The sequence below is a fragment of the Drosophila rhopaloa genome, unplaced genomic scaffold (genome assembly GCF_018152115.1).
Source record: "Drosophila rhopaloa isolate 14029-0021.01 unplaced genomic scaffold, ASM1815211v1 contig_163, whole genome shotgun sequence".
In the NCBI taxonomy this organism is placed as follows: Eukaryota; Metazoa; Arthropoda; class Insecta; order Diptera; family Drosophilidae; genus Drosophila; species Drosophila rhopaloa.
Genome location: NW_025335043.1, coordinates 8,610,365 through 8,633,997, shown reverse-complemented (window position 1 = coordinate 8,633,997; position 23,633 = coordinate 8,610,365). Strand labels below are relative to the sequence as shown.

General features: G+C 38.4%; 6 protein-coding genes across 8 annotated transcripts in view; 3 read left to right on the top strand and 3 right to left on the bottom strand.

Moving 5' to 3' along the window:
• Positions 1–9,146, top strand: part of LOC108044442 (nuclear hormone receptor FTZ-F1) — a 43,083-nt gene extending 33,937 nt beyond the window's left edge. The window contains exons 4-10 of the mRNA XM_017123455.2: positions 3,528–3,745; positions 3,878–4,263; positions 4,831–4,887; positions 4,957–5,155; positions 6,151–6,409; positions 6,475–6,575; positions 6,716–9,146. Coding sequence (XP_016978944.2) covers positions 3,528–3,745; positions 3,878–4,263; positions 4,831–4,887; positions 4,957–5,155; positions 6,151–6,409; positions 6,475–6,575; positions 6,716–6,865 — 1,370 coding nt within the window. The 3' untranslated portion in view covers positions 6,866–9,146. The remainder of the gene's footprint in view (positions 1–3,527; positions 3,746–3,877; positions 4,264–4,830; positions 4,888–4,956; positions 5,156–6,150; positions 6,410–6,474; positions 6,576–6,715) is intronic.
• A 9-nt stretch (positions 9,147–9,155) lies between these two features.
• LOC108044443 (ubiquitin-like-conjugating enzyme ATG3) lies at positions 9,156–11,442 on the bottom strand. The gene is made up of 4 exons (XM_017123456.2): positions 11,236–11,442; positions 10,551–10,686; positions 10,293–10,483; positions 9,156–9,856 (listed from the first exon to the last, which is right to left on the bottom strand). The coding sequence occupies exons 1-4, from the start codon at positions 11,305–11,307 to the stop codon at positions 9,263–9,265; spliced, it is 993 nt and encodes a 330-aa protein (XP_016978945.1). The 5' UTR covers positions 11,308–11,442; the 3' UTR covers positions 9,156–9,262.
• Positions 11,443–11,878: 436 nt separating this feature from the next.
• On the top strand, positions 11,879–13,737 carry LOC108044448 (nuclear fragile X mental retardation-interacting protein 1). The gene is made up of 3 exons (XM_017123462.2): positions 11,879–12,116; positions 12,190–12,470; positions 12,531–13,737. The coding sequence occupies exons 1-3, from the start codon at positions 11,925–11,927 to the stop codon at positions 13,663–13,665; spliced, it is 1,608 nt and encodes a 535-aa protein (XP_016978951.2). The 5' UTR covers positions 11,879–11,924; the 3' UTR covers positions 13,666–13,737.
• Positions 13,738–13,876: 139 nt separating this feature from the next.
• Positions 13,877–14,610, bottom strand: LOC108044449 (mediator of RNA polymerase II transcription subunit 11). The gene is made up of 2 exons (XM_017123463.2): positions 14,444–14,610; positions 13,877–14,388 (listed from the first exon to the last, which is right to left on the bottom strand). The coding sequence occupies exons 1-2, from the start codon at positions 14,514–14,516 to the stop codon at positions 13,940–13,942; spliced, it is 522 nt and encodes a 173-aa protein (XP_016978952.1). The 5' UTR covers positions 14,517–14,610; the 3' UTR covers positions 13,877–13,939.
• Positions 14,611–16,475: 1,865 nt separating this feature from the next.
• On the top strand, positions 16,476–20,143 carry LOC123037420 (protein telomere ends associated-like). Of its 3 annotated transcripts, none has more exons than XM_044457964.1 (5): positions 16,476–16,685; positions 16,779–16,860; positions 16,916–17,216; positions 19,778–19,875; positions 19,940–20,143. In XM_044457964.1, exons 1-4 carry the CDS (start codon positions 16,607–16,609, stop codon positions 19,799–19,801), a joined length of 486 nt encoding a protein of 161 aa, XP_044313899.1. In that variant the 5' UTR covers positions 16,476–16,606; the 3' UTR covers positions 19,802–19,875; positions 19,940–20,143. The 3 variants fall into 3 exon arrangements, with proteins under 3 accessions (XP_044313899.1, XP_044313898.1, XP_044313900.1); XM_044457963.1 differs by having other exon boundaries at positions 16,746–16,860; XM_044457965.1 differs by lacking the exon at positions 16,916–17,216 and having other exon boundaries at positions 16,746–16,860.
• Positions 20,144–22,304: 2,161 nt separating this feature from the next.
• On the bottom strand, positions 22,305–22,820 carry LOC108039146 (protein terminus-like; the record flags this gene model as incomplete). The annotated part of the gene is made up of 1 exon (XM_017116069.2): positions 22,305–22,820. A coding segment is annotated over one exon (516 nt), but the record flags the coding sequence as incomplete, so codon positions are not given.
• Positions 22,821–23,633: the final 813 nt, after the last annotated feature.

The window sequence follows — 23,633 nt, the reverse complement described above, 5'->3', positions numbered from 1 at the left end:
CGCCGATTCCCCAGATACCGCCGACTATATCTCCCAGTCAGGCTTTGGCTTTGGTCTTTATAATTGCGGCAATTTTTAGCCGCTTTTGGATTTTGTGACTTGTCTTTTTTCTTATATTTATTTTTGGGGGCTATAAAAGCCAGCGATACTTTCGGCTTAGCTGGATATTATGACTCACATGGCTTGTATGCCATATGTTTTTGTTACAAAGATAGGGACAATAGGGATTTCTATTCCATTGTTGATTTTAATTTAGCGCTTTGCTTAATTTGGTTGCGACGTGTGAATTTTTAAGTCTCATAAATTAGTAGTTATGAAAAAAGGATTACTAAATGTAATTAATGTTTGTACAAAGGAAGTGAAATAATTAGAATGTATAAAAACTATGCGGATACTTAATGTAAGGAAAACTATGCGGATACTTAATATAAGGAAAACTGCGTATACTTAATGTTAAGTATACGTCTAGTATTCTGCATTCCAGCACTCTTATGAAATATTTCTTATTATTTATTTATTTAGATATTGATTTTTCAAAATGATTTCAAATTAAAAACTGATTTTCATTTAACTTTACTTCCGCGGTGCAACCTCTCATAATTAGACATATTTAATTGTTGAAAACAAGACTTAATTTTCGTTTTTAGTTTCTCAAACTTGTATACCACAATATTGCATAATTTTTTTAATACAAAAGTCAATCTAGTTTTGGGGAATCAAGTTCCTTGAATACAAACATAATTTACTATGAGTTCTTTCAAATTTCCACGCAACGTATTTAATGTCTCCCTAATTGTCTTTTAAATCGATAAACTATTTATAAAAACTCAATAAATCGTGAAATAGCAATTGCACGATATAATAGCTATTAAAATCATTTAATTAAATAAAACTCCATTACAACATCCGCTGGCAAACTAGGCTCAGCACTTAACCAAAAAATTACTCATACGCACCAGTGACCCAAATTAGTTTGCACCAAATCACGTATGCTGCGTTTAGCAACTGCTTTAAACCAAAACGCCTACAAAAAAAAGGCTAGTGACAGGTTAGTTATTGATTTCCCGGCTGACTGTGTGAGAAAATCCCAAAAACTTCAAAGAAAAGAAAAAAAGTAAGGGCCACCGGGTGGGAATAACTTTCAAAAAACATGTTTGTCGTATTCAAATTGAACCACTTAACCCCACACGAAAAGACAGCCAACAAAAAGGTGAACATCTAAATAAAAACTCAAATTGAAAGTAAAAAAATGTCACAGGAAATTATGTAAGACAGCTAAAAAAAAATATAGCAAATAGATGAACAAATTAGCACGGAAAATACCAAAAGGGAACGATTATATGAACTCCATAAATTTTCTATCGATTGACGGTGTTTCTTCTATTTATTTTACCTTACCCAACAGAAATAGACTTGATACAGAGCCGGAAAAAGGAAAAAGTCGTCAAAAAGCGGCTGTAAGTCGCCCACATATACAAACAACTTCCCCAACACACACTCTCTCCTTTGCAAGTGAATGTGTGAGAGAGAGTGAGTTTTTCCTTTTGGGAGAGTTGGCAGGCAACAACAATCGCCGTGTTGTCCCAGTTTTCACACACACTGTCCTTGACCTACTCCACTCAAACACAACAACAAAGTTGTCTAATGCGGAAAGCCTCTCAGTCTTCGACTCTCTCTCGCTCTCTTTTGTGTGTTTGTGTGCGGGGAGAGAAATGTCGTAATAGAAAGCTCTTTCGCGTTGCCAAGCCAAAAACATAATCCAAAAAGAGAGCGGCAATTGCGGTATTTGTATTTGAGAGCAAGAGCGCCGCCTTCTCTCAAATACGCACACAAGCCCATTCAAATGCATATGTATGTTGATTATTTGTAAACAATACGCTTGACCTAAATTACAGTTACTTGTCCGCCGCACTAAAACTGCATATATCAAAATGTAACTGTGAGTGTGTCGGTTTGTGTTTTAATTTTTTCCCGCTTGCTTTTGGATTTGAAATGCATATTTTATGGTGGCCACCTGCCGCCCATTTCCGCCCCCTCGCGCTTTTTTTCTGTTGTGTTACGGGTGTGTGAAAACAACCCTCGACAATTGCATCTTGTAATCAACATGGCGCTAGCTGCAATCGCAATCTGTTTTTGGCTTAAGCCGCCACCCTCACAATTCTCACTTAACACAGAAAAAAATATTTTGAAATTCTCACTTTGTTTTTTATAGTCGAAGAATATCTTTATATTTTAGCAGAACAGTAGAAAATAAAAATAATGCCAAAGTCTGTGTATGCTTTTTAATCATTTAATATTGTAATTGTAATATGAAACTTTCAAAAGAATTTCCACAACTGAATCTTTTAAACATATAACATGCTAAATAATCTGTATAAAGCATAAGTGTGAAATGTTTTTTTTTCTCTGCACCCTTAACACTTTTTTTCGTGCTGCGCCATAAGAAGCGCATTTTTATTGCGTTTCATTTAGTGTGCTTTCACATACAAACGCACGTAAATACACATTTGCGCGTTGTACAGTTTTTATTTTGATGCCGCAGTACAATGCGGCGTATGCGCAATATGTGTATGTAACTATATTTTCCATGTGCGTGCTTGTATGTGCGTATGCATGTTCACCGTATAGTTGTGGGTGTGCGTTTGCCTGCTCTTTGTTTTTGTCAAGCGCTGTTATGGCTTTTAATGAGAAATGTGAAACGAATGGGATGTTTTCCCCACGTTGCATTCTGCAGGGTCGAATTGTGGGTCAGTTAAATGGGAGATGTTGAAAATAATTCAAATCGTTTAGATCGGAAATTAAACCATTGAAAATACAGAGAGGATCATAATCGACGGAGGCGCAAGATTGTCAATTAATTACTTTAACTAATTAACTTTAAATGTCAGAAATAATGTCATTATTATTAAGTTAAAAATATTGTATAGGTATGTAGGGTTGCCTTTGATAACAAGCTGCGCCATAAGGTATGGTAATTTTTTGTTAAAGTGCATTTCAAAATGAATGTCTTATTGTTGTATTATTTGATTATTAACATATTTCTGGTTCTACTCCATCTGTACATTTTCATTTTCCAACTTAGTTTCGTGACATATTAAATGATAAGAAATCTTGTGTTTCCTTGTGCACGGAACTAAACGTGGCTGAAATAAAACGCGTATATATACAATTTAATATTCCGGGCAGTCCCGGTGATTACGTTTCTTGTAAACCTTGTTTTACTAATATTTTAAAGATGATAAGGCACACGCATACTTCTGTCTCATTTTTACAAAGGACTTACTTATATAGCTGACTTTTTTTTGAATTGTAACCTATTTAGAATCGTTTATACTTAGTTTATAAATTATTATTCTAAATTATTGTTACTTAGTTACTTTATCACCTTCTCGTTTGTAAACCGAGACAATAATAATTCGTTTTAGCATCAAAGTCAAAATAGAAAAGTTTTTTCCAATATCTATCGATTAAATATGCATTATACAATCCTTTACAATAATATTAATATGCAAACATTTCCCTTGCAGCTGTTCGAGCGGATCGAATGCGGGGTGGACGCAACAAATTCGGACCCATGTACAAACGGGATCGGGCGCGGAAGCTGCAGGTGATGCGGCAGCGGCAGTTGGCGCTGCAAGCGCTGCGCAACTCGATGGGTCCGGACATCAAGCCAACGCCGATCTCGCCGGGCTACCAGCAAGCATATCCAAATATGAACATTAAGCAGGAAATTCAAATACCTCAGGTAAGAGCTACATTCTCGAGTATTCCATTAGTTCCGAAGTAGATATTGTCTCCTGTGTTTTATTTCCTAATCGTTTTTTCTAATGTCTGGATACTTCATATACTTGACTCTTTTTTTTGTTAATATTTGCAGGTATCCTCACTCACCCAATCGCCGGATTCGTCGCCCAGCCCTATAGCCATTGCGCTGGGACAGGTGAATGCGAGCACGGGCGGTGTGATAGCCACGCCCATGAACGCCGGCAACGGCGGCAGTGGGGGCGGAGGTCTCAACGGGCCCAGTTCCGTGGGCAATGGCAATAGCAGCAACGGCAGCAGCACCGGCGGTAACAACAACAGCAGCACGGGCAACGGAGCGTCGGGCGGCGGAGGAGGAGGTGGCAACAATGCGGGCGGCGGAGGAGGAGGCGGGGGCACCAATTCCGCCGACGGCCTGCATCGCAACGGCGGCAATGGCAACAGCAGTTGCCACGAGGCTGGAATAGGATCTCTGCAGAACACGGCCGACTCGAAATTGTGGTATTTACCCCAACAACAGCCAGAACAGAACCAAAAAGTTTTCCAAACTCAAATCAAAACAATCGACAAACGAACAACAAACAAATATTCAAAGCGAACTTTTGATATTATACCCCATTTGTGGAAAAGGATTCAACCTGATCATGCAGCAAGTGTGAAAATGGGCAGCCTTGGGATTTTAGTTCGATTTAGTTCAAAATACTTTCCTATTCACTTAATTTGCCAGAAAGGATTCCCAGTTAAAATAAAAATAGTTTAGTTTACAGATAGTTTTTAAAAGCTGATGGCCAAGGTTTTTGTATTAAGTAATGAACTTGTGATAAAAAGAAGCTAATGACATCATTTTAAATCTACAAGTAAATATATATACGGTTTAATTAAATTTATTGCTAAGATATCAACTTACAAACTTATAGTTGTGAATTTAAAAAGACACTAAATTACATTAAATTAGTCTCAAGCTGCCCTTTAACGCTTTGCTTAGTTGTCACTTGATGAGCTCTCCAATTGGAAGCTACCTAAACTTGAACTAATTAACATTTTTTTGTATCTTTTATCTACGAAAAGCTTTGATTCTGGCACACATCCATCGAGCACAGCCGACGCGCTAATCGAGCCATTAAGGTGGGTTTTTCAGATAGCTATTGCCATGCAGTCTTAAATTCTATTTAATTCCATTTATTATTCTTGCAGAGTCTCACCTATGATTCGTGAATTTGTGCAATCGATCGACGATCGGGAATGGCAGACGCAACTATTTGCCCTGCTGCAGAAGCAAACCTACAACCAGGTGGAGGTGGATCTCTTCGAGCTGATGTGCAAAGTGCTCGACCAGAATTTGTTCTCGCAAGTGGACTGGGCACGGAACACCGTCTTCTTCAAGGATCTGAAGGTATGGGCCACTTTAAGGCGTCGGGGTTGCCTCAATACCCCGATATCCTCACATCGAGTAAATCAGAAATCAGAAAACACAGACAGCAGCAACATGGTTCAAAGCCAGAAACCAGTTTTCAAGCTAGGGGCCAAGTCTGCGGCATGTTATGTAAACCACCGACAACTGACAGCGACGTCGACAGCGACGCCGGCAGAATCTGCATTGAATTTCGATTTCATTTGGCGTCTGACCTACTTAGCCAGCAAAGCTGAACCAGTCAGTCAGCCAAGCAGCAGCGTCTCTCGCTCAATGACGCAACTGATGTGCTCACCCATACCACCAGCCCACCAAGAGCGGAGAAACCGAAACCGATAGCGATACGGAGACTGAGACAAAAACTGAGAGAAACGGAGAAACCGAGAGAATCGCTGAGAGAGGGAGAGAGGGCGTGTTGTAATACCAGAACATCCAAAACTAGGCCTTAACATATCTCCATACCATATATCATCATACAAAATGTATCTATTGAACCTTATGCGTGCGGTTGCCGCTTGAAAAATAGAAGTGAAAATGATCGGATTCAAAAGCTTCACTTCTTAAAATCCATATCTAAGCTTTTCTCAACCTTTATTTGATCAGCTTAATTAATAATTAATTGTTATAATATTTTATATTTTGACATTTTTAAATTTCAAATATAATATTTAAATAAACTTCAACTAAAAATATTAAAATAGTACGGATCCATAGTAGTAGTAATAGTAGTAGTTAATTCAACATCTTTTAGTAACAATATAAGTAAAGCTGATTTAGTATTTTAAATTAATTAGCCCCTATTAATAACATGCAGAAATGCATCTTTTGGAAACATAATTAGAAAACAAAAAGGATCTGCAAAGTATTATGTAATCTTTTATATCAATAGTGGCAACCGTGCTTATTAATGCCTAAGCATTTTTGTGATGTATAAATTTATTTATGAAACATTTTGTTTATAATTTTTTTAAAACTAGGTCGACGACCAAATGAAACTGCTGCAGCATTCCTGGTCGGACATGCTGGTTCTGGATCACCTGCACCATCGAATCCACAACGGGCTGCCCGATGAGACGCAACTGAACAATGGCCAGGTCTTTAATCTGATGAGTCTGGGATTGTTGGGTGTGCCACAGCTGGGCGATTACTTCAACGAGTTGCAGAATAAGCTGCAAGATCTGAAATTCGATATGGGCGACTATGTCTGCATGAAATTCCTAATCCTGTTAAATCCAAGTAAGGCCGTATAAGATTCTCGTTCAGATTGACAACCTTCCTAAACCTTGAAATAATATTTATAGCTGTACGGGGTATTGTCAACCGGAGGACCGTCTCTGAGGGACATGATAATGTGCAAGCAGCTTTGCTGGACTACACCCTAACCTGCTATCCGTCAGTCAATGTGAGTAAAGGATTTAGTTTTAAGTGGTTGTAGTTTTTTTTAAACAAGTTTATGGTTTAAAAACTGTTGAGATTAGAATCATTTTGTTTAATTTCTGCAAACGAAACTAAAACTTGTCTCTTTCTTTCGGCTTCCTGCAGGACAAATTCAGAGGGCTAGTAAACATCTTACCGGAAATCCATGCCATGGCCGCTCGCGGCGAGGAGCACCTATACACCAAGCACTGTGCAGGCAGTGCGCCCACCCAAACGCTGCTCATGGAGATGCTGCACGCCAAGCGCAAGGTGTAGATGCCGGGGGAACGTGACACGGAATACTTAATCATTTATGAAATGTAAATAACAAGACGGGGAGGGCGGGGAGAGTCCCCCAAGGCAACCAGGATATGGAAGGCAACGGAGGATACAGAATTCCGTATTATGAATATGGGAATGCATCATCACTACTACCACCAACACCACCAACTATCACACCTATACACACACATGCACACATTTGTTGATTCAATGTTAATTATTATTACGTTTACAGTTAGGTCTAGTTTACGTTTAACTAATTAATTAATTTGTCTTAAATTAATTCGTGTTTTATTTGTAGTCCCTGATAAAGCAATTTTTAAAACACTTGAACCTAAACGAGAATATGTAGATGTATGGATATAAATTTTAATTCGGCAAGGAGAACCCCAATTTCTTTAGGCATTACAAAAAAAAACGAAAAACAAAAGAAGCATGAGAAATTTTATTTTTATATACCTATATGAATACGATACTTATGGATAAAAATCTATATATTTTTATGTAAATTGGCGTAATTTTAAGCGTCCTACAACTTTTTAATTAGTATTCGGTTTTACTATAGTTTTCAAATTATTTTTGTTTCCACTTGAAGAGCGATTCTTGTATTTTTTTGCGCCAAGTGTCTTGCATAGTATTTGCGTCTAATCTAACGGCAACAAAAAAAGCGTAAAATCCATACAAAGAAAATGAAAACAAAGCAAATTTAGGTGTTCATGGTATGAATGTATGTGTATATTATAACTGTAATTTCATCTAAATGTAAGAAAACAATGCAAACAACTACCTACAACAAGATAAAGAAGAGCAAGAAATTATATAAATTAATAAAGATCGTGTTAAAAACTATATAGTAAATATATACTTACATATATATTTAAATTTAGCTGCAAGTTTCAACTATTTGTAAATTTCAACCGAGATGTAATTGTTTCAATGTCAGCAACCAGAAAGTGTAAAGCTTATATTTAAAATACAAAATATATTTTGTGCAAGGAAAATGATAAATCAGTTAAATGGTAAAAGCAAATTATAATAAAAAACAAAAACAAGCTATATGAAAATTTAAAAGTAAAAGATGCTTAGTCATGAATTGGGGCAATGAAACGGAACAGAAATCGAATTAAAGAAAAACAAGAATATTGTTAAAATCAAAAATCGAAATAAACAAACCAAATAAACTATATTTAATTTAAAATCTTTTTTTGGTTCAACTTTTAATTCGAATATTAAGATACTTGGCTTACTTTTTATTTTTATTAATAAATTAATTTAATTACTCCAATATTCTCGGAACTCCTAAATTTGTGATTCATTTCGTGACAATCTAATCATTGCCTTAATTCTTGCCTAGGCATTGCGCTTAAACAAAACGTACCTTATAAAATTAAACAGATATAAAAACTCCAGATTCAGTAAATAGAAACAAAATTACCACACACATTTCAAATTTGAAGGCAGAGTGTATAAAATAAAATAAAAGTCGTTAAAAGATCGGAAATAGCAAAACATTTCACGAAAATTATAGAAAATTCTGACAGACGCAAGATTTTTTTGGGGGCAAAAAATACAAAAACGAAAGCACGACGAAATCTATATAGGTTTGCCTAGGTATACATTATATATTTAGGTCTCTAGTTGGTATGTATAACTTCTATATGTATTATAAAATGTAAAAAAGTAAACAAAAATATGGGTAAATAATGTAAAAGTTGGCAATGAGAGTTGACAAGATAGTGGATCAGTTATATTTAAAGATGATAAGTAAGGCAAAAATTGTTGACGTCTAACGTAACGCTGGCGGCATGTTGTTGAAAACACGTTAATAGATGGAAAGAAAAGGAAAGGAGGGATCGATATACACATACAAATATATAAATGTTTATTCAGGTATGAATGGCGTTAGGTATGTTTATTGTAAAATTGATTACGATGTGAACCTGTTATTGCAAATGAAAAGTGATTTTAACTATTAAGAAAATCTATATATATACTATAAACCCATAAAAAAGGATCTAACAGTTATACATTAAATGATTAATATAAAATGCAAGCAACACACATTTTAAGTTTAAAAAACTGTTAAAAATGCAAAAAAAAAAAATCATTTAACTAGAAACAAAACTACCTAAAACTACAATGCATATTTGATCAATTGATTTAATATGCTTTATTATTATGTTAACATACAATTTCATCTCAGAGATGTTTCAAACATGCAACCAACCAACAACAACAAAAGCAAAGTGAAATAAAAAGTAATTATAAAAACGAATCCGAGGTATTGATGTTATTAGCTGTTTGCTCAAATCTTTATTCGATTATTAGTTTACAAACTAGCGTTTTATGAGTTATATTTTATTGCGTCAATATTGAAAAGCATGGCGGGTCCTAAGACATGTTGAAGTTTTGCGTAAAATCGTACTCGATGGTTGGTATGACGGTCTGAACGAATTTCAGGAATATGATCAAGTATAAATGCACTCCCAGCTGACCGCCGCCCTCCTCCACCGTCTGAATAATCTTCTTCATAATATCCGCATGGCGGCAGGGGTGCACCGAGGCCATATTGGGACCTGGAAGATGTGGATGCGACTCCATGGTGACCGTTTTCTTGGCGTGGTCCTGCGAGACATCCTCGTACATCTGCTCTACGGTCAGTGGCTTGCGCTGCTCATCGTATCCCACCACCCAGAGGCGCGGCGTCTGATAGTACTTGTCGTAGCTGATGTGCAGGTCGTATGTGCGTGTGTGGAGCACTGAGTCACCGCTGGCCTCCGCCTCGCCCGAAGTGGATGCCACGGGGCTGGCCTTCGTTTCCGCCTCTGGTTTGCGAGTGGTGGTGGCCACGGCCGGATCGACCAGCTCCAGCATGCCGCTCTCCTCGAAATCGTCCATGTCAATAGCCTCGTCATCGTCCTCGTCTTCGGCCTCGGCTCCAGCGCCCGGAGCTGATTTGTCGCTATCTGGAGTGTGCATTTCATCCTGTAAGAGAGTATTTTGAGATTAGATAAGGATTTGCTCAAGGAGGTGCTCTCGTTATTGGAAAGCCAATTAACTAACTTATCTAATGTACATAAATCGAAATTTCATTTACTAGAAATGGTTGGTAATAATTGGTGTTTCTAAAATACAAAATTTTACTTACGCACAGATAGGAATAACCGCGATATAAAATTAAAATAGCATTTTTCATATTATTCTTAATAACATTGTGAATAATATTGCAACGATGTACATTTTTGTTTTTGGTTTATTTAAAGTAAAATTTAATTTGGTATTTGGTAACCATAAGTATCTCACAATTATTACAGATAATGTATTTACATTTAAAAAAGCTACGTATTTCACAAAGTACGATAAACATAGTTTTTGAAAAGTAGTTTGGGTTATGTATCGATGCCTTTTCACCCACACTCACCTTAGTCTCCTCCATTGTCAGTTCGCAGATCTTGTCCTCCAGCTGGGTGGTGCCGTCGTCGTTCAGCTGATGAGTCTCCACCCAACCGCCATCGCCGGACTCCTCCTCCACCAGCGTCTCCTCGCCGACGTACTCCATCTGCTTGCAGCGACGATAGCACGGCACATTGCGCGTTATCAGGAATTGCTTATCTAAGTGGGGCCAAATGATTTTAATGAGTAAATTGTCCAGTGATTAATGGCAAATCGCAGCACTTACCCTTTGGTAAATAGGGTTTCGTTTTGGTTTCATCGCCGGCTGCCCACTGCCAAGTTGGGCAATGATGCACTAAGTGATCTCCGGCGGCCACAAACTCCTCCGGAGTGAGGACACCCGTCTCACGGAATTTCGATTCCTGCAAGGAAGGGATAGATGAGTAACATTCAATAGTCAATAGGGGAGGAAGTCAATATGGGGGATATCCTAGAAATCTTTTCTAGTCAAATTCAAATTTGAAAATAATACATTGGCGTCACATTAACCTTTTCAGAATTGGCGGGGGGCCCGCGAAGGTCAAATCTCGATGTCAAAGAAAACACTTTAATTTTAAGTAGTGATTTTAAAATCTAGCAAGAGTGGGTTTTGAAAAATTGTTCTATTAGTTTGGTCTAAAACACAGCAAAAACTACAATAATTTGACGCCAACAGTCTTTTCAAAGATACATTTATGTATATTTTCGTTTGGAGACAGTCTGGCGGTGAATCCAGTTTTATAGCCATTTGGGGGAATGGATAGAGGTCGCGGAAAAAGGGGAAATCAATAATTGAGAGTGGAAAACCATTATCTTTTCCGGTTTTCTTTGTCATGAAGCCTGTCTGCTTATATACACCCCTATTTAATGCGTATTTTGTACATATTTGATCGCTTTAATAGTCAGGTTTTCGTCAATTTGGCACTTTTTACCTTTAAAACGGGCGTTAGATATTCGGCCACATTGAGCGCCGTGCCTTTCACGGTGTTGAGAACGCTTTGCATTGTGTCGCCCCGCTGAGTATTCGCACTAATCTAAACGCTTAATCTTAATAAATATAATTAAAATGACTCTCTCAATTGACTTGCACTTCCGAGCTAATTGTTTTTGTCTCGCGAGCAAACGACAACAACAGTGCGGTGCGGTCACACTAGGCCAATCGATGTGGGTGGCTCTATCGATAGATTTAGAAGAAATAACGGTATTTTTTTGAATACGTTGATGTTTTTGAAATATGTAATTTGTAAGCTTTAAACACTTTTACCTGAATGATATAAAAAGCTCTATTTTTTAATTATTATACAAATTAAAAACAAAATATAAATTGTTTGAAGTGACTACAATATAAGGAAACAATTAAAAAAGGTTTCTGTTACATTTTTGGAATAGATAATCATCGAAACTGCATTTATCGGTTTTTTTAGTCTGCGTTTCGTTTGATAATTTAACAGTTCAATAAAAGGCAAGACATGATTTTTCGTACATAGGGTTTTTAAAAATTGCGGTATTTTGAAAAATTGTTATCTCCTCTTTTTTTAGTAGTTTTTTGGTATATTAATTAGCTTCGGTCACTCGCTGCCTCAATTCGCGCACATTGTTTTTAGTTTTTTAACTCGACGAAATGGAGGAAAAGATTCTTCCGAAATTCGTATTGCCGTCTCCGAAATTCGACAGGCCCAATGGAGTCAACAAAGCCCCTCACCTCTACCTGACCCCCAGTGGGATGACCCTGCTGCCGAGGGCCAAACAACCTCCGCCCATGTACGGCGCACGAGGATCAACAGTGCCTGCTAAATATCTTACCCAGGATCAGGTGAGTTTACTAACTGAAATATCTATAGATTTGGGTAATATACTATATATATAATCCTCAATTTATGACACAGAGCAGCCCAGTCAGTGTGCCAGAAACCCCGCCAATTTACAAATCGCCTCCACGATCCGAGTACTGCCACACGTGTTGTATGGAGTTGGCCACTTCTGAGGACATGAAACGTCACCTGGAACAGCATGAATCCTGTCCCGCTGATGATTGCGACTTTGAGTCCCTGCACAACATCCTAGAACGCCATATAGAAGCTAATCACATCACCGGGGCTTACAAAAAGGTCAAGAAAGTGTGGACGCAGGAGGAATTGGCCGCTTGGAAGGCAGAACGAAGGAAGAGGTCGGTTGGCTTGGCACCCAAATGATGATTAATCCTTAGAATAACTCATCCATATCTTAGATTTCCAACTGCAGCGAATGTTGAGCTGGCCAGATTAGCTAAGGAACAGAGAATCAAGCGCGGAGAGCGTCTGGAGGCCTCTAAATCTCGCTTTGGAAACCGCGAAGATCGTCAAAGAACCCGACCCAAAGGAGATAAAAAGGAGCGTTTTGATCCCAAAAACAGAAAAAAGAGAAATGCCAAAGGCAAAGCCACTGAAAAGAAGAAAAATGTTGGAAGTTCAAAGAAATCCACTGATAAAACAAATCAGAGTAGAGAAACTTCAACACAGTCTACAAATTTAAACAAGGAATGTGAAGAAACCAAAGATGAGGACAGGAATCTCATAGAAAATGCCAAGTTCTGTGGAACTGGGCATATGACGGACTATCAGCACTTCAACAAAAAAAATCAAAAAAAGGATAATGCTTTGTTCGGCCTACTTGGAATGTACGGTTCAGATAGTGAAGAGGAAAGTGAAACTGAAGGCGAAAATCAGGATCAGGATGAAGCAAAACAGATTATTCAAGAGAAAACGACATTGAAGAGTTCCAAAACTGAGTCTTCTAAGCCCACAGAAAAGGACCCAATCCACGATAATACAGATCTTAAGTTAGAACCCAATTTGTCCATAGATAATTATAGTTCTGAGGCTTCTACTAAACCTGTACCTATTCAGGATATGGAAACTAGGGAAGACTTTACTTCTGTAACGGAAAATACCTCCTTTTTAAATGAAGTGCCTCAAGAAGACATTAATGAAATAACTGAATCCGGCATAGAGAAAGTTCCTCCTACAAGGGAAGATCATTGCTCTTCCGACGAAGCACCAAATGAAGAGCCCTTCCAGCGAGTAACTGAAGCCATAAGAGAATCAAGTCCACCCAAAACCGAACCAAAGGAATGCCAACCCCAAACTGCACCCAAACGAATTGCTCCAAAGCGAATTAATGGCTTGAACTACAAGAGAGCTCGTAAACAAACCCAGCAGAACACCATGTTATCCAAACTTCTTGAATCGGACATCCGACATGAAAGGAACGTTCTGCTGCAGTGCGTCCGACACGTTTGTGAAAGAAATTTCTTTGGCATCGGACAAACTACGGAGAAAAAGAGGTTAAAGTTAAACGGGACTCGACTTGTGATAAATCTTTAGGTAAAACACCGGATGTATAATTTCTATTAGCCCCTAAGATAAACAATTAAAGTAAAAATTTAAGAATGCAAATGTTTTGACAAATAACTTGTACTTTGAAAAAAGGGAAGGGTTTCAGCGTAAAGTATTTTTAAAGCTTGTACTCTTTTCTATATTAAGATACTTACAAATCTGGCAGCTGCGCTTCGACCGGATTGCAGATTAAATTAAATATTCTTGACACGATTTTTATTAAAAAAAATATGAAATCCCTACCCTTAAATTTAGCTCTAGATTAGTTGTTGGACATGGAGGAGTCGCCTCCCATGGGATGATCGCCTCCGCCGGCGGCTCCTCCGCCCACCTGTTGTTGTTGTTGCTGCTGTGCCGCATGTTGCATCTGTTGTTGTTGCTGCTGCTGCTGTTGCTGTTGTTGGGCGGCGGCATGTTCCTGCTGACGCTTCAGTTGTTGACGAGCAGCATGTGAGTGTTTGGCCTTGGTTTCCTCCAATTCTCGAACTCTGGATCTCGCATGCTGGATGCGATGCCAGGCCATTTGGAGCACCTTGGCGGACGCATAGCCGGAACCCTCGTGCGGCTGACCCGTGGACACCTGAGTCAAATAGTTGATCTGCTCCGATAGCTTCGATTCCACGCTGGACAGGCTCTTGAGGAACTGTTGCGATTGAGTTTCGGCATTTTTCTGTGAGGACTTCTCCTTGCCCAACTCCTGCAACGCTTGACCTGCGAACAATGTATATGTCAGCCATATTTAATTGATATTCTCCCATTCACTCACCTGCACTCTGCATGCACAGGATTATCTCCTTTTCGATCTCATCCAGTGCGTGTATTTTGTCAAGCGGATTCATCGTTTTTGTTTTTCGGCGTTTTTGCAAGTAAACAAAATTTGCCAAGCAAAACAGGGTGACCAGACCATAAAAACTATACAATCTCAGGCAGCTTAAAGTGGACTAGAATTTATACTAAAACCGAAAAATACGTCCGACGTTCTTTCCGTTTCTCAGAAAACTAGTCCCTTTTTTTAATTTTTATATTTATCTGAATATTTAATGATGTAACTGATTCCGCAGTGGCATATTTCTAAATGTTTAGTTTAGTTTAATTATCTAAAAATCTTATATGCGTCAAATTAGCGATTTAAGCATATTGGAGGTCTGCAAGTATTTCAAAAATGCATTTGAAAAATCCACTTTCCCCTTTTTGGAGAATATCTCAACCCACAGAGCGTGTGCCAAGTTGCACGTTACATCAGCTTAAAGGACGTTTCTTCAATGATATAAACTCAATACAGTAGTATGCGGTTATAACGACTCCGCTTATAGTGTCCGTCTGATTATTGAAATGTAAACTCGATCGCTTTACAGCGTCTGAATCTAAATTGACTTAGAAATAAAGTTATTCACAGAGTGTGTGCCAAAATGCCTGTATATAGGCCTATATAGGGATGTTTTAGCGATGTTTCTGGAAAATTTGATACAAAGTTTAAAGGGATATAAAAAGGCCGCCCACTCTATTACTTGAACCAATCATTCGACATGGCATGAACCAACTTATTTTATAGCCTAGTATCCAGATCGACAAACGATTACGCTAGCGTAAAAACTTTAATATTTCCAGTGTGACCAAAAGTTTGAGAGTTCATCAGATTTAAGCGTGCTATGGTCGTACTGTAAATCAGCTGGGTTTGTTGACAAGCAGTTAAAATTCAAATATCGTATTTGCGGGAAAGAGCCTTTAAAAGATATTATCAAATACCTTGGCAAGACAAGTCTGCCGCTGTACAAAGAAATTAAAAAACAATACAATTTAAATTTAACAGTTGTTTTTTTTTTAATTTACTGATAATTATTTGCTGATTTAAAGTTCATAGCTGCACTTTTATTGTGTTTTTTCGTACATTCTGGACCTAAAAAACATTTTGCTCTGACAAGAGGCACCCCAGATAGTATTAATGTTATTTTGTCCTCACATGTAAACTCCTGCAATCGATTTTTGTGAGTTTTTTGAGTTTTTCCCTCCATTTCTTATAATGTTCAGTGAGAAGCGCACGCCAAAAGATTAAATTTTTTAATCTTTTCCGCTAGGGCTCACCCAAAGTTTATTTCCGCAGACTGGCAACGCTATGGAATTTTCTGGTATTTTTTTCGTCGATCAGGAGACCGACGTGAAAAAAAGGCCCGACGAAAAGTGAACGCCAGCTGTTTGCCTCTCGCTCTCTCTCATGACTGGCGTACGGTTTTCGTCGATCAGGATACTAGGCTTATATCGTTTCAAATACCAATCGACGCTAACTTTTGAAAAATTCCTACGCCCCTCACAAAGCGTGTCAGGAGATATTAAAAAAAATGTATAGGTAATCGAACTAACTTTGAGAGCGTGTGCCAAGTCAGGAGATATTTTAAAAAACTGCTAAGAAATCTTACTAGCTTTAAGGAAAGTTTTAATCAATTCATATTAACAGTTTCCTTGGAATCGAAACATTCTCACAAATACGTGGATGGCCACACTTGAGCCGTTCCAGACAGCAACCATCACAAAATTATCCCACCCATGACAGCAAACATAAAAAAAAAACAATTCACAGACCGTGTGCCAACTCAGGAGATATTTTAAAAAATTGATAGGCAATCGAACTAAATTTGAGCAAAGTTTTAATCAATTCGTATCCATATTTACCTTGGAATTAGAATTTGTTAAGTGGCCACACGGCAGCATTTCCAAGACACTTACCATTGTGAATCATCGATAGTTATACGATATTTAAACAATTGGCGGAATGTTCCCAGCCCTCGTTTAACTTTGCGGGACTTACAAAGCAAATGGTGGAAATGCTGTTGCGGCTTTCTTGGCGTTCTTCATATCATCTGCAAGCTTTTAAGAACATTTAACAAGCTAATAGTCAACCTGCAGGATATTGCACTCGACTTGCAAGCCCAGGATGGAAGCCATAAAACAGAGGAGGAATGGACCCACTGGTATTACCAAGCCTTCTTCAGGGATCCCAGCGTCCGACAGAGGTATGTATGCTTTTAAGGTGGCACCGTGTCCCCGACACGTGCTTGATAAATTGCTCAAAGATCCAGACCCTGAGACTGATGATATGGCTGTAGATGACGAAGCTAAAAACAATGCGGAAGCAGCAACACATACCCATCCTCAAGGATCCCAGGACGTGATAGTTGAAGTTGACAGGTGAGAGACATCCTTTTTAAAGCTGAACGCATAACCAACGTTGGCCTCTTTGTAGGAAAGGCGAATTCGTCTTCCCAGTATCCTTTAAAACTTTTCTTAACAGCCTGAACCTAAATAAGATAACCGATACCAAAGAAGAACTTGAAAATCCCTTGGTCGTTGAGGCTTTGGGCCACCGTAACCTTAAAAAGTTCTTTAACCGGATCTATATGTTCCCGGAAAACCGATGCAAAATTAACTTTTTTAGAGATAAGCCTGTAACTTCTTTGGTGAAGCTGCTTCAGTTAGGCAGGCCGCATAATAAAATGGCAGCCGAGACTGTAATGAAGCATGCTGCAAAAAGATCCAATAACAAGGTCTGTAACCGTAGATAAGTTTGACTCAATTGCGGCCAGGGTTGCGGCCGGTGATTCAGTATCAAGAACTCTACTAGTGGCCACTGAACATGCATTTTCTTGACACAGAAGTGTTATTAACCACGTCGATAATTTGTTTGCTGAACAATAAAAAATACATTAATTAGCTTAAAAATGTGATCAAAAAAACATAATTTACTCACCCATTTACCCATATTGTGTTCACTTTTTCGATAGTGACGGTTCTGCATCTGTTTGCTAATGCTGGATGTTAAATTTTGGCTCAGTATCTTTGAAATCTTCGGACTGATTGTGGAGTTGAGAAATGTGCTCAGCAAATTCTAGTAACTTTGCAGCTAGAAATAAATGATGTGTGATGTGAGTTAATGGGAATTCGTCTTCCCGGTATCCTTTAAAACGTTTCTTATCAGCCTGAACCTAAATAAGATAAAGACCAAAGAAGAACTTGAAAATCTTTTGGTCGATGAGGCTTTGGGCCACCGCACCTTTCAAAAGTTTTACAACCGGTTCTATGTTCCCGGAGAACCGATGCAAAATCCACTTTTTTAAAGATAAGCCTGCAACTTCTTTGGCGAACCTGCTTTAGTTAGGCAGGACGCATAATGAAATGGCAGCCGAGACTGTCAAGAAGCATGCTGCAAAAAGGACCAATAACAAGAAGTGAGTAGCGAAAGCTAACATATTTAGATGTAATTCTTTAATTGTTCCTTTTTATACCCTTGCAGAGGGTATTATAATTTTGGTCAAAAGTGTGCAACGCAGTGAAGGAGACATCTCCGACCCTATAAAGTATATATATTCTTGATCAGGATCACCTCCTGAGTTGATATAGCCATGTCCGTCTGTCTGTCCGTCTGTCTGTTTCTACGCGAACTAGTCTCTCAGTTTTAAAGATATCGAATTGAAACTTTGCACACACCCTTCTTTCCTTTGTACGCAGTACATATGTCGGAACGGCCGACTATATCCTATAGCTGCCATATAACTGATTGATCGGAAATGCCATAACTTTGGTGTTTGTAAAGTTAGGAAGCTGGGATTTCCTATGGGTTTTATATTTGGCCAATCAATCCTACCTACCAAATTTCATAAGGATCGGCCGACTATATCCTATAGCTGCCATATAACTGATTGATCGGAAATGCCAGAACTTTGGTGTTTGTAAAGTTAGGAAGCTGGGATTTCCTATGGGTTTTATATTTTGCTAATCCATTCGACCTACCAAATTTCATAAGGATCGGCCGACTATATCCTGTAGCTGCCATATAACTGAACGATTGGAAATGCCATAACTTTGGTGTTTTTAAAGTTAGGAAGTTGGGATTTTTTATGAGTATTAAGAATGCATCATATGAATAATTTTGGAGAATATAATTTACAGAGTATTCTGCAAGGGTATATCAACTTCGGCTCCGCCCGAAGTTAGCTTTCCTTTCTTGTTAATTTTCTTAAAGTGTCACTGAGAAATCCAAGAACCTGCATAAAAGGATAGAGCTGCGCAACGATAACGATGCCATTTCCGACGAACAGAGTCCAAGCCAACCCGGGCCAACTTCGTCTTCGCAGGTAGAAGAACTGCCCAGAGCTGAGACTTTAGAGTGCCATTAAGGAGTCTGAAGGTCAGATGGAAAAATCAGGTGTAGAGTATCCAATTTCTTGCAAGCTCTTCATGTCTGGCGGAAATAGTTCACAAATGAAGCTATCCAATTTCTTTCAAAATCTTAAAAAGTCATGTGTGCAATCTCGCGGAAATTGTTCAACATTGTTCGTATCTCTGGCGCAGAGTAAAAATCTTTGTAATAGTCCCTTAGACACATCTCCTTGGCTTTCATTTTATGCTCATCGCATAGCTTCATTTTTTTAAGAATTTCAGCGAGATTGTACACATGATTTTTGAAGAGCTTGAAAGAAACAGGGTATTCTACACCTTATTTTTCCATCTGACCTTCAGACTCTTTAATACGCACTCTGAAGTCTCAGCTCAGGGCAGTTCTTGTACCTGTGAAGACGAAGTTAACCCGGGTTGGCTTCGGTAATGGCATCGTTATCGTTGAGCAGCTCTATCCTTTTATGCAGGTCCTTGGATTTTTCAGTGACACTTTAAAAAATTTAAAAGGAGCAGTTAAAGAATTACATCTAAATATTTAGCTTTCTCTACTCACTTCTTGTTATTGGACCTTTTTGCAGCATGCTTCTTTACAGTCTCGGCTGCCATTTTATTAAAGAAGTTGCAGGCTTATCTTTAAAATAGTTGATTTTGCATCGGTTCTCCGGGAACATAGAATCGGTTGTAAAACTTCTGAAGGTGGCCCAAAGCCTCATCGACCAAAAGATTTTCAAGTACTTCTTTGGTCTTGGTTATCTTATTTAGGTTCAGGCTGTTAAGAAAAGTTTTAAAAGAAAAGGGAAAGACGAATTCCCATTAATTCTCATAGCTCAAAAAAATGCATGTTCAGTGGCCACTCGCAGAGTTGTTGATACTGAGTTACCGGCCGCAATCCCGGTAAAAGAAATTGAATGAAACTTTTCTATGGTTACAGAAGTCAGCAGGGAGGACCGTGTAACATCAGCACAAAAAACCGAAAAACAAATCCTTCTCGAGCAAGCCAAGGAAATATTTTTCGCCGAAAACACCACGGTAAGTAATAACATTTTAAAAAGCCAAAAGAAAAGACCATCTAAATACACACCACACCAAATAGGATCTGAAGTACTTGATCTGCACAAGCCTTGGCTTGAGATCCATTTGGCGCATACTCTACCAACTAACTCTTCAGGAATTCTCAGACTACATGATGGGGAGGGCTTATATGAAAGCAGTGAAACTTTGCTACCAACACGTCGTGAAATATGGCAACTGGCCAATTAAAGCAGCTACTCCACATTAAAGGAGTACAGCTGGATAAGCTGGACCTGGGTTGTTTATCGCAGAAAATAGTGAACTCCTAGGAATTGGGAATTTACTCAAATTTCAACACCCAACACACCCTAAAGAACATTGATGATGTTGTGCAGTTGTTCCAATTATATGCAGCTTGTTGGACACATAATGAATGGATACCTCAAGTACCTGAGATCACGGATGAGTCACTAAACGCCGCGGTTGAAGTAGTCGAGCGTGTTCTTGATGAAATTTTATTAAGTGAGCCTATTGCTGTTTGGAATAATAGACGTAGTATTTGAAAATTGTTATTTTTTCAGAGTCTCTTTGTGGTGTAGAAAGTCGGGATGAGGGTAGCCCAGCAGAGATAGTCTCCATCGCATCTACTATAGACATCGTTCAAGGTAAGTTATAGACCAAAATTTATAAAAATTGTTAGCATAATCCAATGATTCCCTTCCAGAAGAACCGAGTTGTTCACCCACTCAGTGTAACAACGAATTTGATGGACATGGAAAATCTAAGTCTATTTTCCCAAGCTTATGTCTCAGGAAATATCGGATGTCGGCGAAGTATCACAAGAGCCATAAACTCCATCGGATCTTACGAAAATTGCGACCGAAGAGCAAATAATTGAATTGGACAAAAAAATAAGGGATCAATTTTTTCCAGTTTTGCGATCTCAAAACCGGCAGATGAGAAAGCGGAAGAGTTGAGAGCACCCGCCCCTCTAAGACTGGTTCCCACAGTTGCCGAAGGGTGTTATGGTGGGAATTGAATCTGGAGCGAACCAACCTCCCAACCCCGTGGATAAAACAACGCCTCAGCCAGAAGAGCCAGACATCACGCCCTCGCAGGACTTCGCCGCTGGCAATACACTCCTGGAATCCAGTAATCTAAACACACTGCTAGACTCCACGAATGTCAACACCCGCAAGGTAATAGAAGAACAAGATAATACTGTTTCCGTTAGGGTTCCTGCTTCAAAGCCACGGGTTTTGCATGTGTTCTCGGGGGTGTTTTACATAAATTCGGGCTATTTGGCATCCAGTTCGATAATGCAACCAAGGGGTGGGCACTTGCAACGTATTCCGGTGGAATACGGAAACGGAGGAGCGGGAATCCAGCTGTGACGTAGTCGAGTTCCTCAACTCTGACATCTTGCAGCGGATGAACGAATTAAAAGATTTAATAGATTGATTTAAATTAAAACCGCAATTTTATATAATTAATTAATGTCTAAAATCGTTTGCTTCTATCGTTTCAGATAGTGCCATGAGACAACAACTGTTTCATAAAATATGTATTAGTTTACAAAAATGTTTACGTTCAATGGATACAATGGAAATCGGCACAAGTTCCTATAATTTCAATGTCTCTAGAATTAAATATAAAATAAAGGATACAAGTTTGGAAAGTCTATATTTGTATTTATATGGTATTCTCTTTCTGGGGACTCTGTATCTGTATCTTTATCTTTATCTTGTTTTTTATTTTTGAGTCGGTTTTTCGTCATTTTTACGAAAAATGGCTTTGCTGAAAAGTGACCAAAAACCTGCACTTCTAAGCCCATAACTTTTCTTATAGAAATCCGATTTCGCTGTGGCATATCTCTAAATGATTGTGGTTAAATTCTCTAAAAATCTGTGTACTCATCTCGTTTTTTATTTTTGTGTCGATTTTTCGTCGTTTTTATGAGCTAACCCCTTTCCAAATTTACGAAAAATGGCTTTGCTGAAAAGTGACCAAAAACTTGGTCTTCTAAGCCCATAACTTGTCTTACACACTTCCGATTTTGCAGTGGCATATCTCTAAATGATTGTGGTTTAATTCTCTAAAAATCTGTATACTCATCTCGTTTTTTCTTTTTGGGTCGGTTTTTCTTCATTTTTATGAGCTAACCCCTTTCCAAATTTACGAAAAATGGCTTTGCTGAAAAGTGATCCAAAACCTGCACTTCTCAGCCCATAACTTTTCTTACAGGCATTCGATTTTAAAGCGACATACCTCTAAATGTTTGTGTTTTAATTCTATAAAAATCTGCGTTTTCATAATTTTTATATTTTGGAATTTCCAATTTCTCATATTCCCAAACCCAAAAAATTGAATTCTTTTAATTATTTTTTTTTTATTTAAAATGATTTTGTTTTATTAAATGTTTCATGTTATAAACTAGCTAAATCAAATTAAATTCTCTTGCTGGCCAACCCAATCCATTCGTACTTAAAATATTCCTTCGGCAGGGGCAAACAGTTCTCGTGCAGTTCAATGGCGTCCTTGTCCATGTGCCATACCATAAAATTTCGCCCACAGGAGATCTGTTTATGGAGGGCCAAATGCACCCGGTCCACAAAGTGGGACTGGCATTGGCGACATTCGAATACCCGATCTTTGGTATCTTCCCGCAGAAACTTTCTTATATTTTGGATTTCAAGCAGGCCCTGAAATCCACCCACGACATCCGTTTGAATGATAAAGGTGGGCGTGTTTTCCACATCTTCTCCATGAAGTAAATAGGGTACAGCATACAGTTCCTTAGAGGTGTTGCAAACCCGAAAGATGTAGAGATTTACTTTGAGAGTGGCGGGAATAGGTCGTCCTTGATCCTTTTGAGTAAGATAAGTTTCGGCAAGCTTGGCCAATTCGACGGATGATTTATTATTTGCGCTTTCAAAACATTCAGCAGCATTTTTTACTCGATATTGTAAATTAAAAAACAATACAATTTAAATTTAACAGTTGTTTTTTTTTTAATTTACTGATAATTATTTGCTGATTTAAAGTTCATAGCTGCACTTTTATTGTGTTTTTTCGTACATTCTGGACCTAAAAAACATTTTGCTCTGACAAGAGGCACCCCAGATAGTATTAATGTTATTTTGTCCTCACATGTAAACTCCTGCAATCGATTTTTGTGAGTTTTTTGAGTTTTTCCCTCCATTTCTTATAATGTTCAGTGAGAAGCGCACGCCAAAAGATTAAATTTTTTAATCTTTTCCGCTAGGGCTCACCCAAAGTTTATTTCCGCAGACTGGCAACGCTATGGAATTTTCTGGTATTTTTTTCGTCGATCAGGAGACCGACGTGAAAAAAAGGCCCGACGAAAAGTGAACGCCAGCTGTTTGCCTCTCGCTCTCTCTCATGACTGGCGTACGGTTTTCGTCGATCAGGATACTAGGCTTATATCGTTTCAAATACCAATCGACGCTAACTTTTGAAAAATTCCTACGCCCCTCACAAAGCGTGTCAGGAGATATTAAAAAAAATGTATAGGTAATCGAACTAACTTTGAGAGCGTGTGCCAAGTCAGGAGATATTTTAAAAAACTGCTAAGAAATCTTACTAGCTTTAAGGAAAGTTTTAATCAATTCATATTAACAGTTTCCTTGGAATCGAAACATTCTCACAAATACGTGGATGGCCACACTTGAGCCGTTCCAGACAGCAACCATCACAAAATTATCCCACCCATGACAGCAAACATAAAAAAAAAACAATTCACAGACCGTGTGCCA